This window comes from Pan paniscus, chromosome 5 (assembly GCF_029289425.2).
Source record: "Pan paniscus chromosome 5, NHGRI_mPanPan1-v2.0_pri, whole genome shotgun sequence".
NCBI classification, from domain to species: Eukaryota; Metazoa; Chordata; class Mammalia; order Primates; family Hominidae; genus Pan; species Pan paniscus.
The window spans coordinates 20783176-20802564 of record NC_073254.2 but is presented as its reverse complement, the minus strand read 5'-3'; the positions used below and the strand labels follow the sequence as shown (position 1 = coordinate 20802564).

Below are 19389 nucleotides of genomic sequence, written 5' to 3'. Positions count from 1 at the left end.
TGACCTCAGGTGATCCACCCACCTCGGCCTGCCAAAGTGCTGGAATTATAGGCATCAGCCACCGCACTCGGCCCAAAAGCCTCCACTTTCATCCTCACGTCTCATGCACAGAAGTGAACATTGAAAATTTCAAAGCCTAGAGCCCCATGAGTTGTGAGAAATAAATGTAACTTCTTGCTACTCAGAGTGTGGTCCATGAGCCAGCTGCAACAGCATTCCCCAGGAGTTTGTAAAAAATGTAGAATCTCATATCCCACCCCACACCCTCTGAATCAAAATCCATGTTTTGACAAGATCCCAAGCAGACTGGAGTGTACAGGAGAGTTTGTGGAGCATGGATCTAAATGATCCATCTCAGAAACAGGCCCCCTGCTGGTGCCTCTCTCCCAAGTTAGGTAAGTCTTTTGGGGGCTGTCCAGAATGAATGGTGTGCTTTGCTTTCCCATTCAAAAAGATACATGCGCTGACATAGGCCGCTTCTTAAAACGCTGTCTCCTGTAATCTCAGCACTTTGGGAGGCTGAGGTTAGCGGATCACCTGAGGTTAGGAGTTCGAGACCAGCCTGACTAACATGGTGAAAACCCATCTCTACTAAAAATACAAAAATTAGCCCGGCGTGGTGGCAGGCACCTGTAGTCTCAGCTACTCAGGAGGCTGAGGCAGGAGAATTGCTCGAACCCGGGAGGCGGAGGTTGCAGTGAGCTGAGATCGTGTCACTGCCCTCCAGCCTGGGTGACAGAGCGATACTCCGTCTCAAAAAAAAAAAAAAAAAAAAAAAAAGAATGGAGGCTGGAAACAAAGCTATGTCATCTAGGAGGGGCCTATGAAGAGGTTTTCTGCCTCTGCCATCTCTTGTGGGGCCTCTTTCTCGTCCTTGCATGCACATCCTTCCAAGCATTTTCATCACTGTAAAAACTCAGAATATTTTAAGCAGATCAGGGTCCACGTGCTACAGCTTGCCTTGGGGATTACAATCTCAAAAAATCACATTTCCTAGGATGTTCGTATTTGGTGGGCACAACAGTTGACCACACGATGGGCAACACAAGTCCATTGGAAGAAACTGGTCTCTAGGCAGAGAATGAGTTACAGCAGGTTGCAAAGGACCTCGATACTTTGGGGCACCAATTTCTGTTGGCCTGACATGGGGCACTGAAGAGAAAAGTGTACAAATAATAATTTTGACAAAGCAAAGGCAAGCAAAACTAATACACTCCCCTGGGATGGTCAAGCCACAAGTCTGAATTGCCCTCAAGCTCTCTGGATTTTGTGGCTGTCACAGATCATGGTCCCCTTGCTGAGGTTTTGGAAAATATTCCCAGAAAAATGAGAAACTATTTTTTAAAATCCTAATTCCAAGGAACTTACTCAAATTTGAAGGAAGCAAATCTCCCCAGCTTCAGTAATGGAGCTAACAATTAAGAAATCACTATAGTGGGGCCAGGCATGGTGGCTCATGCCTGTAATCCCAGCAGTTTGGGAGGCTGAGGCGGGTGGATCAACTGAGGTCAGGAGCTCGAGACCAGCCTGGCCAACATGATGAAAGCTCATCTCTACTAAAAATACAAAAAATTAGCCAGGCGTTGTGGCAGGTGCCTGTAATCCCAGCTACTTGGGAGGCTAAGACAGGAGAATCACCTGAACTCAGGAGGTGGAGGTTGCAGTGAGCCAAGATCGTGCCACTGCACTCCAGCCTGGGGGACAGAGCAAGACTTCATCTCAAAAACAAAACAAAACAAAACAAAACAAAACAAAAACACTATAGTGTTTTCTTTGGAAACTAAAAGCTTTGGCACTTTTCCTATTCCTAGGGTAGTAAAGGTAATTTTCATGGAAAAGAATAGTCAGTGTAAAGGACTGAAGAGGACAACAGTCATGGGGATTGTTTAAAACAGGCAGCCACATTTGATTTCAGAGAGTTTTGCAAATAGAGAATTCTGGATGTAAGCGATGACTGTGTCACCTACCAGCTGTGTTTCCTGAGCAAGGTACTTAAGCACTCTGAGCTCTCTCTCCTCATCTGCAAAGGGGAAAAACAGCACACACACCCCAGGGTTCTTGATTCATTCCCCTAACCTTTATTTAGTGCTTGCAAGTCCAGGTTCTGTTTTATGCTGGAGACACAGCAATGCCTATTCTGACTGAATTTCTGATCTCATGGGGGAACCAAACAAACAAGTGAATCTATAGTATAGTTATATGGGTAATAGAAAAATACAAAGCAGGTTAAGGAAAACGGGGAGTACCTGTGGAGATGGTCAGAAATAAAACCCTCTCTAATGGGGTGACATTTAACAGAGACCTGAGTGAAGGTCAGAAGTGAGCATTCCAGCCAGAAGAAACTGTATGTGCAAAGGCCCTGGGGCCAGAGCACGTCTGATGTGTTCAATGAGCAGGAAGGAGCCAGAATCAGGAACAAAGGTGGCAAGGGGGCAGTGCTGGGTGCAGACCATATAAAGAATTGTAGGCCTTTATAAGGCCTTTGGTTTTTATTTTGAGTGAGCTGAGGAGCCTTTAGAGAGTTTTGAGCAGAAATGTGGCATAATCTAACTTAGGTTTTGAAAAGACCACTGGCTGCTGTGTTGAGAAGAGACTAAAGAGGAAGTAGGGCGGAAGGTTAGAGACTGGTAGGATGCTTCTGCAATCACTCCACTGAAAGGGGTTGATAGCAGTGATGGAAGCAGCGAGAACCAGTCCGATCTGGGCATGTGCTGAAGGTGGAACCCGCCTGATTGGCTGAGAGACTGGATATGTGGTGTGAGAGAAGGAGGGTATGGAGGAAACCAAATGAGTGATGAATGTGAAATGTCTGCCACATGGTAGACTCTCAGTAAATGGTAATTTCCAACATGTTTACATTTGGGGAAACTGAAGCTCGAGAGATGAGTCGATGTGTTCAAGCCCCCACACAGCAATGAGAGGCAAAGCAGATAATAGAGTAGACAGATAATAGCAGTGACAGTGAGCCAGTTCAGCGTAAACTTGGCCCCAAGTGGGCCAGGTCCCTTCCTTGTGCCCCCATTACCTGGAGTCTAGCACAGATCCTTAGACAAAGAACCAAATGCCAGCCCTTTTCCCACCTCACAAGTGTCCTGTCTCATAATCTCCTTCCCCTTCCCTCTTTAATCCAATTAAAGAATGAGCTTGTATGGGTGAGCAGAATGATATCATTCTCTCAGTCATCGACCTAGGGACAGCTGACCAAACCTATGCCTGAGTCCATAGGAACACATCTCCCATTCGCTTGGCCAGCCCCAGGTTGTCCTGAATAACTTGAAGGGAACTGGAGACTCTTTGTTCCTTTGCCCTGCAGGCAGGTGGTATTAACTGTGAGCAATAAATTGTATATTGAAATATAAATTAAATTGCAGTGTATTGCAAAAAGCCACATAACTTTAGGCCTTGATCAAGCATTCTTAGATGCCTCTGCTGCAAAGAAAGCTTTCCAAGTAGAATGGGAGCCATACTTTCCAGATTGATGATTAAAGGGAATGTGTGTGCTGGAATCAGCTTGGGAGATCTGAATAACTTAAACCTCTCCGTACCTTCAAAGGTGCTATCATTTCCACTTGGCTATATTTAGTTTTCTTTGCTTTTTGGAAAAGAGATGAGGCAGCTCCAGTCTGTGTCTCCCTTGGCTTTCCCCAGACACCGTAAATGATATTGGCAGCATCCCAGCCCTACCGCTCATAGAGCAAAAACCTATTCCTCCTTCTCTTGCCACGTTTAATAAGCTTTATCTAGAACAATTTCTTGTGCAGTGGCAAAACACAGCACTTACATAACATACTATTTCAGAAGCACTGTTCTCTTGGGCTCTGAAGCACAGCCTGGTTTCTTTAGTGCTATGATTTAGGGAGTGTTCTACCTCAGAGAAGAAAGGGATCCTGATACTGAGATTATAAAGGTAGCAAGAGCCTCTGTAAAGAAATCATATCCCATTAGCCAGAAGAAATCCAGTGGTCAAACATAGTCCTCTAGAAATAGTCAGAGGAAGTCATTTTATTATTGTTATTACTGGAAACAGCTAGAGGCAAAAGGCATCTTCTTCGAGGCCTTCCACCTTGCCACTTCATCCATTCTATCTAGAGACACGATAAACTGACCATTTGTGCTCATCTGAGGCTGTAACCAATAGAGGGCCAGAACCTCACTCATCTAAACAATTAATTGCAAGGGGAGCCACGGAGGAAGCAGGGTCCAGGCTTAGGTCCCAAGACAGCAATACGAGCGGGTCATTCCAAAAGGCAGGACCTGGGGGCCAAGGTCAAGGCAAGGTCATAGCTTTAAAGAGTCAGCTCTAAATGGAATAGCTCTGCCCCAGGAATCAAGCCAACAAAGCTAGCTCTTTAGCGCTTGCCCAAAATAGGCCAATACATTCTAATAATCCACCTGCCCTATGCGGGGTTTCTTGGTTTCAGCACCATTGACATTATGGGCTGGATACTTTGTTGTGGGACTATGCCGTGCATTGTAGGATGTTTAGCTGCATTTTTGGCCCCTATCCACCAGATTCCAGTAGTAACCCACCCTCCACCCCAGTTGTGACAATCAAAAAGTTCTCCAGACATTGCCAAATGTCCCCTGGGGATAACATTGCCTCCTATTGACAACTACTAGTCTAGGATGACCAACCTTTCTAGTTTTCCAGGGATTGATGGGGTTCTCAGGATGCAGGCCTTTCAATTTAAAACCCAGGTAGTTCTCAGTCCACCCTGACTCTGCCCTAACTTACCCCTTCTGCTGTTAGAACCTCCTGTCTCTCAGAGTATCTCACACTTCAATAGGCATTGTCTGGGGTCTTATTCAAATGCAGATCCTGACTTCACTGGTGCAGTAAGAAGTCAGAGAATCTGCATCTGTAACAAGCTCCCAGGTGATGATGGTGCTGCTGGTGTGCAGACCGCAGGAGGAACAGCAAAGACCTAGACTGGAAAGCCATCCCTTCCACTGGAACCCAGGCTGTCTGCAGGGCTGATTCTACAGGGATGCCCCTGGTTGTTGGAGTGGCCCTTCTCAACCCTGGCTGCACATCAGAGTCAGCTGCAGAACTGTTAAAAATACAGATGTCTAGGTCCTCCAAGGCTCTGATTTAATTGGCCTGGAATGAGAGCCAGCTTGGTAGGTCTTTAAGGGTCCCCAGGTGATTGTGATATAGAGCCATGACTGAGAACTCTTCAATCAGAAGTCCTGGAAGCAAGGCACAGCACTTACGCATCTGTAGAGAGACTTCTAAATAGAAGTGCTGCCCAAGACAGAGGCTTTCCCAGCCTCTTGGTCTTCAAGGTCCAGAGCAAGCTGCTGCAGATCCATCGCAGGTGTGAGAGTTCCTCCACAGATGATGGGCATGGCTCAATGCACCCACACCTTCGAGCCAGTGGGGAGTCAGGGGCCCTGCCCTCTGCTCTGGTGCATGCCCATCCACAGGCACCCCACCCTGCTGCAAAACTGCTGTTCAGTACAGCAGGCTAAAATGAATTACCCTCTGCGCTCAAACTGTTGGCCATGAAGCTGTTTCCTTCAATAACTTCCACAGGAAGGGGAAGTCTTTGGCAAAAGCCAGAAACTGAGAAGGAAAGCAGTAAAGACATTCAGTTCTGTGAAGGTTCATAGAGTCTGTTCTCTGTGGCTGGGGATGGAGGAATGAGTCACCCATTCACCTGCAGAGTCTGCCAGCTGTCGGCACATACAGGCATCTGGCTCCGACCAGGTAGCAGTGGGTGCACACCTGGGCTCAGCCTACAGAAAAACTGCCCATTGCTCTCTAGAATCCTGGACAGTGGGAAATGGGACTTAGAGAGAAAGTGAGCCAGAGCCACAAGATAGAACTCACCATCCTCAGCCCAGATGGTAATTGGAGGGGAGCCAGGACCACTCTCCATCTTCCAAATGCCATTCTCATTGGCTTGTCCCCAGGACCTAGAAATCTGACATCAGTGACTGGTTTCCATTGAGAAAACAATTGTTTGGCACAGAGGTCTTCTAAATCACAAACAGAGGGTTGGAGATAGTTGAATGCCTTTGGTCAAAACTGGTTTCAACAGCTTCCTTCTCTTAAATAGAAAAATCATATCAGATTGGAGAGAAAATGTGGAATGCTACAGAGAAAATGTGTAGGTAGTTGACAGTTTAGTCTGAGTGTGGCCCATGGCCTAGGTGAGACACTTCTTATTTGACAAGGGGATCCTATGTGGAATGGGGGCCTTGGACTTCAGCACCCCACATGTTCCATTTTGGGATGATCCCGGCCCAAATCAAAGCCACCATTAAAACCCATTGGTCCTTCTTTGCCATGAAAATCACATCTTTTCCATGGCATTTCTTTTACAACAGCAAAAGAACTGTTTGGAAGGTTTGACACATTTTCTCCAGTGAGACTTCAATGAATATTAAATTTCCAGCACATTCTTTACCTAAGAAGCAGGACAGCTTATCCCCAATTGACTCTTTGTTCCACTTGCCCCTTACCTTTGCTGTGTTCCTGGTGGCTTCCAGGCTCATGTGGGAGGGGTAGGGAAACTTGGAGAAAAGTAAAGCAGACCCTGTCTCAAGTCTTGATGCCAGGCCTGTGTGTGTTTTCTCCTGCCAGTCAAGAAAGAGGCGGTGCTGATCCAAGCCGGCGAGTACATGGGTCAGCTGCTGGAACAAGCGTCCCTGCACTTCTTTGTCACAGCTCGCATCAATGAGACCAGGGATGTTCTGGCCAAGCAAAAGTCCACCGTGCTAACCATCCCTGAGATCATCATCAAGGTCAGTCTTAGCGTCTCATCCTGGAACAGAGACAAAGGCACGCAGACTTAGTGTTCATGTGTGCATATGTGTGCTTGTATGTGTGTGTGTGAATGAATGTCCTGCTCAAAAAAAAAAAAAAAAAATACCAGTGCTAGGATCCTCTTGTTCTTTGAAAGAAGTAAACTGCCCTATATATAGACACATACATATAACACTTTCCTCTCCTCTCCAGATTTAAATATATAGATGTGGCTGCAGATATAAATATAACCTGTGGGTATAAACACACTTGTGGAGGAAGATAAAGATGTGTAATGGCTACAGATACTTAGAACTTTCAGTGTCTCCAGAATAAAGTGGGTCAGGCATGCTATAAGAGGTAGATAAACTGCCTGCAACATTTTGGACAGTAATATTGTTTATGGAGGTATAATTGTGGATAGTAGATTGGACAGATCAAAATATACAGCTTGATGATGATTTTGTATGTGCGTGTGCCTTGCAACGACAAGCCAGATGAAGAAATGGAGGATTTCCAACACCCCTAGAAGGTTCTCTCGTGCCTTTTACAGCCAATAACCCCCTGGACTATCACCAAGATAGTAACTTTTCTGACTTTTATCACCATAGGTTTGTTTTGCCCGTTTGACCAGTAGTTTTCATGATGCCTCTCCAGTGATCACCAGAAATCTCTGCCCAAATGGCTCAAGAGACTTGGCAGAGGAAGGCCGAGGGTGGATGAGAGTGGGAGATAAATGTGGGAGCCTGTGTGCTCCTACTTCTCAGGCCCACAGCTGTAGCTTCTGGGGGCATCTGTGGTTGCATCCATGAGACACCTTCCTGCCCTGGAAGCAGGAACCCAGGCCTCTGGCAGCGACCCTGAGGAGTGACATCTCATGCAGCCCTTATCCAGGTATTAGAGCTCTTCCCTAGTCTCTGGAGAACAATCTTCCTGAAGTGATTAAGAGCAATTAGCGCAGATCCTGCTAAACTACATTGCTCTAAAGTGGTAGATAAATCAAAGCTTTATAAAGTTGATCACATTTTAATGGTCCTAGAGGTGGGCAGGGTGAGGGTAGGTAGTCCTTGCTTCTCATGAATCCTTTGCTGTGAGTCATTTGGAAAGCCAATGACTGCTGTGCAGCATTCAGAATGGCAGTGTTCCTTGGGTAACTACTGGGCTCCAGACGCTGTTCTTAAAGCACTTTACATGGTTGCATTTTCAACCACCAACAACCCCACAAGGTAAAGAGTACTGGCATCACTTTACAGATGAGAAAACTGAAGCACAGAGAGGTTCTATAACTCCTCCAAGGCCATACAGCCAGCAAATGGTGGAGCTGGGCTTCCAACCCCAGCAGGCTGGCTGCAAAAGCAGGGCTGGGAACCAGCTCCTTCAACTGAGAGTTTCTATAACTCCTCCAAGGCCATACAGCCAGCAAATGGTGGAGCTGGGCTTCCAACCCCAGCAGGCTGGCTGCAAAAGCAGGGCTGGGAACCAGCTCCTTCAACTGAACGTTCTTATGGTCTGGTCCTGTGTGATTGACACAGTGAGCCACCCCAAGGCAAGGCCCACCCAAACTCACAGGCATGTAATGCCCATCAGGGAGCAGAACACCAGGCCCTTCTTTTCTACAAAGGCCTACATTGTCATGTCTCTTTGTTTCCTTCGCCTCTGTCATGGCCCACAGGCCCACCATGGCGTTGTCTGCACAGGACGCCTGAAAAGAATGAAAACGAGGCTGTGCAGGGTTGGCAGGCAAAGGGAGAAACAAATGCAAAATGGAGAGGTGGGGATTAGGGTTGCTGCAGAGGTACCATCATCCATGAGAACGTGAAGTTAATAGCTTAAGGTGCAGGATGCCCTAACCCCGAAGCTGTTCTTCACAGCTGGCTCTTCCTATAGACATGTGGGACCCCCTGCTGCAGGCCTGTCCCAGCAGCTTGGTGGAAGCAGCTTTTGCTACCCTTCTGGGCTATTGAGCAGGTTTCATTTATGAGCTCAACCCTGAACCTTCCCTACCAGCAGCAAGGCCTGTGTGCGTACCTAATTATGAAGTGATGGCCTGTCCCTGTGAAGGTCTCAGGAGAGAGCCTTCCCAAGCTGTGAAGTGCTCAAACCACAGCAGAAAATAGAATTTAATTGCACCACTGATAATAAACCGGATGTATGAAGGAAACTGATAACTTTCATCTTTTAGGCACTATTAATTTGCAGGATTATTTGTTAGTTATCTTCTGGGTTTACTTAAAGAGCAGTTTAATTCCCCAGGGCACAATCAGAATACCTCATCCCACAAGTTAGCAGACCTGGGCATGTAGAGAGTACTTTAGATGGAGAGTTATTTTGTTTTGTGTTTCCTTCCACAAAGGAACCAGAGATGCTGTTCCTGGAGGAAACTTATTTAGAGGTAGGGACATTTGATAGGGAAGAGAGCATGAGAGAGATGGAGATTCTGGCTTCTGTCCATGCCAAGTTTGTTCAAAAAGGTGGAATGGGGCATCATCCCATAAACTGTCCTTTAACCATTAGCCCAACTAACTCCAAGGATAACCTAAATCCAAATGGAGTAGAAGTGCTCCTGGGTAAAGCACTCACACCCTAAGGACCACCCAGGAGTCCCGGAGCTGTGAGAGGCCCTGAGTGCAGAAGCTCCGGCCTGTGGACTGGGGACCTGCCTAGCCTCCTGGAGGGGTGAAATGCAGAGTCACAGCAGGGGAGGGAAGGAGGGAGAGGAGAGAAGAACAGAGGGGAGAGGAGAGAACAGAGGAGAAAAGGATGGAGGGAGGGGAGGGGAGGGGAAGATGGAGAGGAGAAAAAGAGGAAAGAAAAGAGGAAGGCACAGGAGGGGAGAGGAGAGAACAGAAGAGAAGAGGAAGGGACAAGAGGGAAAAAGGAGCGAGAATGGGGAGGAGAAGAGAAAAACGGGGAGAGGAGAGTAATAAGAAAACTTCAAGTTGAAATATTCCAAAGGAGGCCTAGGGAGAGGGGTCAGATAAATTGTATAAAACACAACTCAATTAAGAGTTATTTTTTCTCCTTCCTTCCTTCCTTTCCTTTCTATTTTTATTTTAGGTTTGGGGGTACATATGAAGGTTTGTTATGTAGATAAACACGTGTCACAGGGGTTTGTTGTATATATTATTACATCACCCAGGTACTAAGCCCGGTACCCAGCAGTTATCTTTTCTGCTCCTCTCCCTCCTCCCATCCTCCCCACTCCAGTAGACCCCAGTGTCTGTCGTTTCCTTCTGTGTGTTCATAAGTTCTCCTCATTTAGCTCCCACTTATAAGTGAGAACATGTGGTATTATGTTTTCTGTTCCTGCATTAGTTTGTTAAGAATTATAGCCTCCATGGGCTTTTTTTTCATATGTTTGTTGGCCATATCTATGTTCATGTCCCTTGCCCACTTTTTAATGGGGTTGTTTGGTTTTTTTCCTGTAAACATGTTCAAGTTCCTTATAGATGCTGGATATTGGCAACATCACCAATCATCAGAGAAATGCAAATCAAAGCCACCATGAGATACCATCTCATACCAGTCAGAATAGCTATAATTAAAAAATCAAAAAATAACAGGTACTCGTGGGGTTGTGGAAAAAAAGGAACACTTATATATGGTTGGTGGGAGTGTAAACTAGTTCAATCATTGTGGAAAACAGTGTGGCCATTCCTGAAAGAGCTAAATACAGAACTACCATTTGACCCAGCAATCCCATTACTGCGTAGATACCCAAAGGAATATAAATCATTCTATCATAAAGATACATGTGCATATATGTTTATTGCAGCACTATTCACAATAGCACACACATGGAATCAACCTAAATGCCCATCAGTGGTAGACTGGACACAATGCAGCCATAGCTGTAAAAAAGGATGAGGTCATGTCCTTCGCAGGAACACGAATGGAGCCAGAGACCATTATCTTAGCAAACTAACACAGGAAGAGAAAACCGAATACCGCACGTTCTCACTTATAAGTGGGAGCTAAAAGATGGGAACATGTGGATATATAGAGGGAAACAACACACACAGGGTCCTATTGGAGGGTGCAGGGTGGGGCGTGGGAGGAGGGAGAGGATCAGGAAAAATAACTAATGGCTACTAGGTTTAACATCTTTGTGACAAAATAATCTGTACAACCCTCATGACATGAGTTTACCTATATAACAAACCTGCACATGTACCCCTGAACTTAAAATAAAAGGTTTCTTAAAAATGAGGACTTGGAAAGAGAGCTAAATGCAGTAAAAGTACGAAACCACAATGGCTCAGAGGTCCAGAATTACATAGGATATGTTTCTCTAAATTCTAAGAAAACACTCACACCCTTTTTCAACCTCTTTGAGCCTGGATGGACACACAACTGACTGAGCCTGAAGGTTGCTGTGGGCAAATGTGCCAGGCACAGGGTGAAATTATGTGAGAGACAGAGAGGAGACCACAGCCCTTCCTGCTCAGCTCAGTCAAGATAAGGGTTGGGACCAGCCCCTGGTGATTATGATGACAGCAGCTATGATTTATTAAGCACTACATTATTAAACGCCTCTCTTCTATGATCTTATTTAATCCTCTGTACCATCCTACAAGGAGGACGTTACTATAACCCCTATTTTACTGATTAGGAAACTGAGAGGACCAGAGAAGGCAGTGCCTTGTAGCACAGTGGTCAGAACATGGGCTCTGGAACCAAATTATCTGAGTTTAAAGCTTGTTTTCTGAACATCGTAACTGTGTAAACCTGGACAGATCATTTCACCTGTTGGCTTCTGCATTCTCATCTGTAAGTCAAAAGCAATGGTAACTCTCCTCCTGGGGTCCTTGTGAGTTTTTTATGAGTCAATGGATGCCTGAGTCACAGTGCACACCTACATATGTTGGTTGCTGCTATTATTGCCATTATTGCTGTTTATTAGTAACTGGCCCGTGATCACGTGCCTGTTGAGGGAGGGAGAGACACTTCTGGCTCAGGTCTTCCTGACTTGGAAGGCTGTGCTATCAGCCACTGGGCTACAATGGAACTATCACAAAAAGCAGAGGTGGTCATTGACTTCGCAGAGAGTTTTGTATTCAAGGGAGGAGAGATCACACACACTTGAGTGGTGTGGGACATCAAGAATTAAGACTGTAGAAAGATGAATGGTCCCCAATGAACAGATAAGGTTCAACCAGTAGAGATGGATGGAGAGACCCCTTCAGATACTAGGAAGAAAATGTTAGCAAGGGCTAGAGGGGAGGTGGACGGCAGTATGTAGAGCAGTGAGAAGCGTGCCTTGGCTGGGGTGGAGGCTGGGAGCAGGGATGAGTAAGGGTAACCTGAAAAAGATAGCTTGAGGCTATGTGGAGGGGAGTCTACAATTTTGGATGAGAGCTTTATCATCGACTCTCTGAACAAAGAGGCTTCAAGGGAGTTTCTAGAGTGGGAATGTAACATGATTGTCAACTCCGCTCTCCCACAAGTCAGAGCCGCTTTTTCTTCCTCCCTTCTCTTCAAAGCCTTTGCCCAAAGCATTGTCTTCTCCAGGAAGTACCCAACTCAGCCTTGGAACTGGAGTTTCCTAAAAGCTCGTTTCCAGCTGTTCTTACCTGATCCCCTTTAGATCAAATCTAGGCCAATCTGGAACAATACTGGGCTCACATGTCTGAATCCAAGTCACTGTCAACCAAAGCAGGCCAGTGGCTTCCTGTTTGTGCATCCCAGTGGACCCAGTCGTGGATTTCACTGGTCCCTGTGGTGATAAAGATGGGGCCTGGGCTCAATAGTGCTCCCAGTCAACCATTCCCAGCACCCACCATATGTGAGTCAGAGTGTGTAATCCTCACATGGAAACAGGCAGAGAGAGACAGTCATTAAACTTTAATGAGCACACGTCTCTTTCCCCATGCTATCAAAATATCTTGATGAGAAAAGAAAATTTCATTACAATCAGACGTAGAATTTTTCTCTGCCTTCCCATGTGTTGCTTGTTCTCTCTCTCTCTCTCTCTCTCACACACACACACACACACATCCTCTCTCTCTGAACTTCAGTATCCCCTTTGCAAAGTGAACACACTATGATTATACTGCTCCTTCTATTAAGTACAGTCATATGTAAAACACTGCATTGGGGGGATTCACATCCATAGCAATGTTTGTGAGAATGCATGGCCCACGTCCCGGACCTAGTAGCTGTTGGTAAATGTTCTTTCTCCTCCGTAGTCCATCAATGCATGGGGGTTGCTTAGGGCAGCATGTGGGCCACTGGCCTGAGGTGGGCCAGTGGCCTGAGTGTGGCCCTCACCTAGTGGCATGGAATCTCTTGAATCTCTGGTCACCAGGTGTTGAGTGTATGCAGCATTCCCTGTGGAATGGGGCCTTCCTCATGCAGGGAGGCCCGCCTTGGAGATCCTGGGGTAAGGCCTAGGGGAGAGAGGAGACACTCACATGTTCCTCCAATGATCTCTACTCAGTACCTGCCATTCTAAAGCAGCTCAGGAGCCAGCACTTGTGTGGTATTATCATGTGGAAAAAGTCCTGCAGCCTTTGCAGGATGTCAGGAAGTACCGATAGAACTAATTTTCTCATGTGAACTAGGAACAATTTTGCTAGGAGAAAACAAAACCATTTTTTATGTGTGTGATTTTTAAAGTTACAAGCGTAAGCAAACAGATGTCTCCAAATTTTTCAAAAAAAAAAAAAAAGCTTTTAAAATGAGGACAATTGACTGTTTCCAAGAGTTTTTAAAAGTAAGCATTTGCTCTGTATTTATTTTGTCCATTAGCTGAAAGACTTTCTAGTTTTTATTTATCTGTTTATTTAGTCACTCTTGCATTCATCCATTCTTCATATAGTTATTTGGTGCCCACTCTGTAAATAAACTGTAGCAAATGCCTAGAGCTTTCAAAACCATTATCAGAGAGGCCACGCGCAGTGGCTCACACCTGTAATCCCAGCACTTTGGAAGGCCAAGGTGGGTGGATCACTTGAGGTCAGGAGTTTGGGACGAACCTGACCAACATGGTGAAACCCTGTTTCTACTAAAAATAAAAAATTAGCCAGGCTGTGGTGGTGCGTGCCTGTAACCCCAACTACTCAGGAAGTTGAGGCAGGAGAATCACTTGAATCCAGGAAGCAGAAGCTGCAGTGAGCCGAGATCCCGCCACTGCACTCCAGCCTGGGTGACAGAGCAAGACTCAAAAAACAAAACAAAACAAAAACAAAACATTATCAGAGAAAAATTCAACAGTGAGAACATTTTCTTTCTTTCTTTCCTTTTTTTTTTTTTTTAGATGGAGTCTCACTCTGTCACCCAGGCTAGAGTGCAGTGGTGTGATCTCGGCTCACTGCAACCTTCATCTCCTGGGTTCAAGCAATTCTCCTACCTCAGTCTCCCGAGTAGCTGGTATTACAGGTGCCCACCACCACACCCAGATAATTTTTGCATTTTTAGTAGAGACAGGGTTTCACCACGTTGGCCAGGCTGGTCTCGAACTCCTGACCTCAGGTGATCCACCCACCTTGGCCTCCCAAAGTGCTGGGATTACAGGCGTGAGCCACCGCGCCCGGCCAACAGTGAGAACATTTTTGTTGCATTTTTCTGAAATGGGGAAAGGTTGCGCCACTTTCTTTCAGCACTGGCCCACCTGGAACAGCTCCAGGAGTGCAGTTGCTCTGTTTTAACCTGAGCTAACCAGCACTTACACAGAGCCTGGGGTGCTCCTCTTGCAAGGACAGTGTACATGGGGCCTGTGAAAGAGGCTTAACCCACAGAAATCGACTTCAACAAGCAGAATATCTACATGACCAGCACTGATTGGTGGCGAATTGTATAGATAACACAAGACCCATGGGAAGTATCACTGTTGACCCCAGAGAGGAGGCAGGGACCTTCCTCTGGGCGGCTTCCCTCCAGGCCAGCACTTACCCCTGTGCAGATTGTGCCCATCTGCGGGTGGGAAGGAGACAGTGAGGGGGCCCAGTCCAGCCCACTCGCCAACCATCAAGCCCTGCAGCCTGGCATGGAGCCACATCCCCCCAAAAAAGGGGGTTCCCTTTTCCACTTTGCACAGTTGCATCCTGGCTCCAGCCCCATGTCCAGATCTCTTCCAACTTGGGACACTAGCTTGTTTTTTCTTAACAGCCATCCTAATGTTGTGTTCTAACTGGAGCTTTTCATGAGATGCCCACAATTTTTACCGAGGTTAACAGTAGAATCCTCTTCAGTCTCCTATAGCTCACACCCTAGAAACCCACTGGGATGGACCAAGGAAGGGTGGGTGGCTGTGGTGGCTGCTGATCTCACTCCTCCCACATCCCATTCATACAACTTTATCCCAGAGGACACATTAAAATTGGGGAAACCACCGGGCGCGGTGGCTCACGCCTGTAATCCCAGCACTTTGGGAGGCTGAGGTGGGTGGATCACGAGGTCAGGAGATCGAGACCATCCTGGCTAACACGGTGAAACCCCGTCTCTACTAAAAGTACAAAAAATTAGCCAGGCATAGTGGCGGGCACCTGTAGTCCCTGCTACTCGGGAGGCTGAGGCAGGAGAATGGCGTGAACCTGGGAGGCAGAGCTTGCAGTGAGCTGAGATCACACCACTGCACTCCAGCCTGGGCAACAGAGCAAGACTCCGTCTCAAAAAAAAAAAAAAAAAAAAAAAGAAAGAAAAAAAGGGGAAACCACTTGAGATATAATGAGTGCCCCAAACAAAGTACATGACAGTGACTGGCTACACTGTGAGACTTAACTATAGTTTCATTTAGTTCTGTAAATATCACAAACTTTTCATTAAGGTGGAAAATGGGAACAGACTATGTGTTCTAATTATTGCTGAACCCTGACCATTTTCCCCTCCATGTCCACAACCGAGCACGTTCTCTCTCCAGCCTCCTGTGCTCTCTGTGGCTCCATCGCACTCTCGTCACCAAGATTCACCCCTGCCCACACCCACACCCTTCATGGGGAGGCCGGGGATGGGAACCAGGAGGTGGGCTTCTTCACCTCTCCCCTTTGTGGCTCTCTTCTCTAACCCCTGAGAAACTGAATCCACGTCATTCTCCATAGAAGACCCTATAGGTGAGGAGGTTCTCAGGGTCACCCTGGCAACATGTTCTCCCTTTAAACCTCATATTTCATTAATGCTAGTATGTGTCCGATGCTCTGTTGTATGATATTACATTGAGTCACCCCACTAACTGCATAAGAAGCTGAGGCCCAGAGAAGTCAAGTGACTTGTCTAAAAACTCAAAGTGGCAGCCCCGGTCTTCAGCCCCTTCATCCAGCTTGCTCTCTCTTCAGCTTGGCCTGGAATAGCACCACTGTGTGCATCCCAGTCACCTCAGTTATGTCCGTGACACTGTTTCAGGTTATTTGTGGAGTAAATCAGAGGTATCTACCTATGAGTCGTGAGGAACTCTGAGCAAGGAAAGCCTGCTTACCCCAGGGGACCCTAGGAGGGGACACCTTCAGCCCCGCTCCCATAGCTGACTCTCCATCCCCTCGTGGCTACTTTCACAGAGGATTGTGGCCGTGGGACCAAACCGTGGGTGCCCTTAGCCAGGATAGATGATCCTAGACTATGTCTATGAGTGAGCCCTCCTCATCGAAGGTGTTCATTTCCATCTCTCTCTTCAGGACAGCTACAGAACAGTGCACATTTTAGAATGAAAATGAGGAGTCACTGGTAACTGCGGTACCTAAAACATAATTTGCTCTGTGCATTTCATGTTTGCTATTTTTTTGAATCTTAAAAAGAGACACACATGAGAATAACCAATCTCACATTCCAGTCCTGTAATCCCAGTATGTTTGGGCTACTGATTCTCTTTTTAAAAGTGGCATCTCTGTCATTTTTAAAATAGAAAATCCTAGATAGTGACTCCTATTATCATCAAGTAATATATATCAAGGCCCCAAGGCTACCTTGTCACATTTTACTCTGGCATAGAAATCTAATTCCTTCTCTATAAAGTCAAAAAGAGAGAGGTGAGTTATAGATGTTTTCTAATTTAGTTCAGGGTCAACTTATAATCCTCGTCCTCAACTGATGGTTTAACGATAACTTAAAAGATGATGCTGCAAATGATTCTTTGCTGGATTTCAGAAAATAAAGAAGCTATTCCAGCAAAAAAAAAAAGTTTCTATTTTTACCTCTATTCTGTCAGGGATCACAGTATATGTAGTTTTGAAGATGAATGTTTTAGAGTCAGAAAGACCTGGATTTATATCCAACTTCTGCCAGATTCCTAACTCTGTAGGCTTTTTATTTATCTTCTAAATTTCAATTTCACATAAACAGAATGGGATTAATAATCATGTCTACCCCCAAGACCATAGGGCTGTAGAGAAGATTAAATAAGGTAGTGTAAGTAAAATGATGAACAGAATGCCTGCATTACTAAGTAAACACTAACTAAATAAATGTAAGTTACTTGTTATTATTGTTGTCATTAATCAGAGTCAGGATCATGTGTTGCTGAGCAACGGCTATGGCCCCAGACTGTCTACATTTGAATCTCTCCTACCCTACTTACTAATGGTGTGAACTTGAGCAAGTTACTTAACTCCTCTGTGCCTCAGTTTCCTCATCTATAAAATGAAGACTCCTAATATTTACCTCTTAGTGTTGGGAGGATTAAGCGAGTTGATAGAACTTTCTAGGGTAATGGGAACATTTTAAATCTGCTCCATCCAATGCAGTAGCCACGAGCCATATGAGGCTTTTGAGTCCTTGAAAGATGGCTAGTGCAACTGAGGAACTGAATTTTTTACATTTCACTTAATTTTAATTAATTTAATTATAAATAGCCCTAGGTGGCTAGTGGCTACTATATTGGAAAAATATAGACTGAGAACATTTCCTAACCACCCTAGAACCATTAGCATTGGTCAGTAAGTGTTCATCTAAGTGTCAGCTAAAAGCAGGGGCAGTGCCTGTGGTGATGAGCAGAGTTTGCAAACAAGAAATTGCCCATTATCAAAAGTGATCACAGGCCAAGGGGGAGGGAAAAATACAGTTTCCAGAAATACGTGCAATACATGATTGAAAGTACTTGAAATAAGAGCTGTTAGGTGTGCTAATAAATCATGTATTTCAAATTGCCAACCTCATTTATTGTTACTCTTTCTCAAACTTTTTCCTTCATTTCAGTTTCAATTTTGAATACAGTTATGTATTTTTAAAGCATATGCTTAGTGGAAGATATCTTGTGATTTCTAAAAAAGTAATTTCTTTCCAAAAAGTTTATATAAGAGAAAGAGAGTATGTGTGTGTTAGTAACTTTCCTGTTTACCAAAGAATCAGAGTAGCAGCTCATTATCATGAATTAGTATAAAGGACAGGAATGTCAATATCGGTAAGTGATATCTAACTTGAAAAAGCATCATATTATGGGTTGATTTTTTTAAAACAGAGAGAGATATTTTCAATAGAATATTGAGAAAAACTTAAGGCCATCAAGTATATGCAAAAGCATTTGACGTCACCAAGTAAGACATATGCTTTATTCTTTTCTCTGGCCCAAGTAATGAATACTCTTCTCTAAAGCAAATACACATAAAAGTTTCTTCTTGAACTAACCTTCTCTAAATTGCCTGAAGGCTCCCTTTATTTAAGGTTTTATGAGAGCAAGAAAATGAAAAATATGACTGCAAAAATGAAATGAAAATATGACTATGCAGATATGGAATTATGCTTTCAGCAATAAGGAAAAGGGAGCTTTGCAGATTCCTAAAATAATGTGATGCAAGCAGATATTTTCTCCCCAAATAGTCATTGTTCTCAGCATTTTGTAGGTACCATAGCATGGTGCATCACTGAAATCAACACGTAACGTGAAAACACTATGTGTTGGCAGCATTTTCCTCAAAAGAAGCAAGGAGAGGGAGACACCTCCAGTTACATTTCCCAAGCAGAACACAGTGATGTCGAGCATTGGGTAGGTTTTTACATTTAGTTTGGTTTGAGTGTCTAAGGTTCATTATCATCAGTAGTCAGGGACAGGAAGTTTACATTCTCGGTGCAGGAGACAAGTGTCAGAAAAGGGACACTGGTCTTTGTTAATTGCAAAAGAAACACACTACAACCAGAGAAGGGCTTCTCCTCTCACCCCTCCCCATCCTTCTCCCTGCTCCCCACTCCAGCGTCAGGGAAATCTGGGCAGAATTGATACACCCATGCCAGCATCTAATTACAGAGACAATACTGGAAGCAAACTGATTAGGCATGACATATGAAATTACCTGAGAAGGTTTAATGTCCTGATCATATTCAGATCTGAAGCCTATCTATGATGGCCCAATTGCATGGGCCAGTTTCTCAAATACTAAGCATTCCTTCTCACTGTCATCAGTGACCTGGAAGGGTGTATTTCACTTTCCACAGCGTAGGAGGCTTCATGTAGAGCCAGTCTACTGGTATGGAAAGGGTTCTTAATCTAGGGTTCATGGGCCCCTAGAAAACCATGTATGGACTTCATAGGTCTATAGTGCATCCCCTAAAAATACATGCCTATATTGTATATATCTTGTATTTGTCACTGTGTATGTCTGTGTAGAGGAAAGGTCAGTAGCTACTATCAGATTTACTTTTGAAGGGGCTTATGCCCATCCTTATATAGCATACCATGGAGAAGACAGATGGCTCCAAAATATTTTTTCCAGAAA

General features: G+C 45.0%; 1 protein-coding gene across 3 annotated transcripts in view; it reads left to right on the top strand.

Moving 5' to 3' along the window:
- F13A1 (coagulation factor XIII A chain) overlaps positions 1-19389 on the top strand; it is a 188161-nt gene that overhangs the window by 157857 nt on the left and 10915 nt on the right. For 2 of the 3 annotated variants that reach the window (XM_003806722.6, XM_063605135.1), the window contains one exon: positions 6590-6750. In XM_003806722.6, the coding sequence (XP_003806770.1) occupies positions 6590-6750 (161 nt within the window). Of the gene's footprint in view, positions 1-6589; positions 7749-19389 lie in introns of those variants that run through there. The other variant, XM_063605136.1, reaches the window with a different exon arrangement.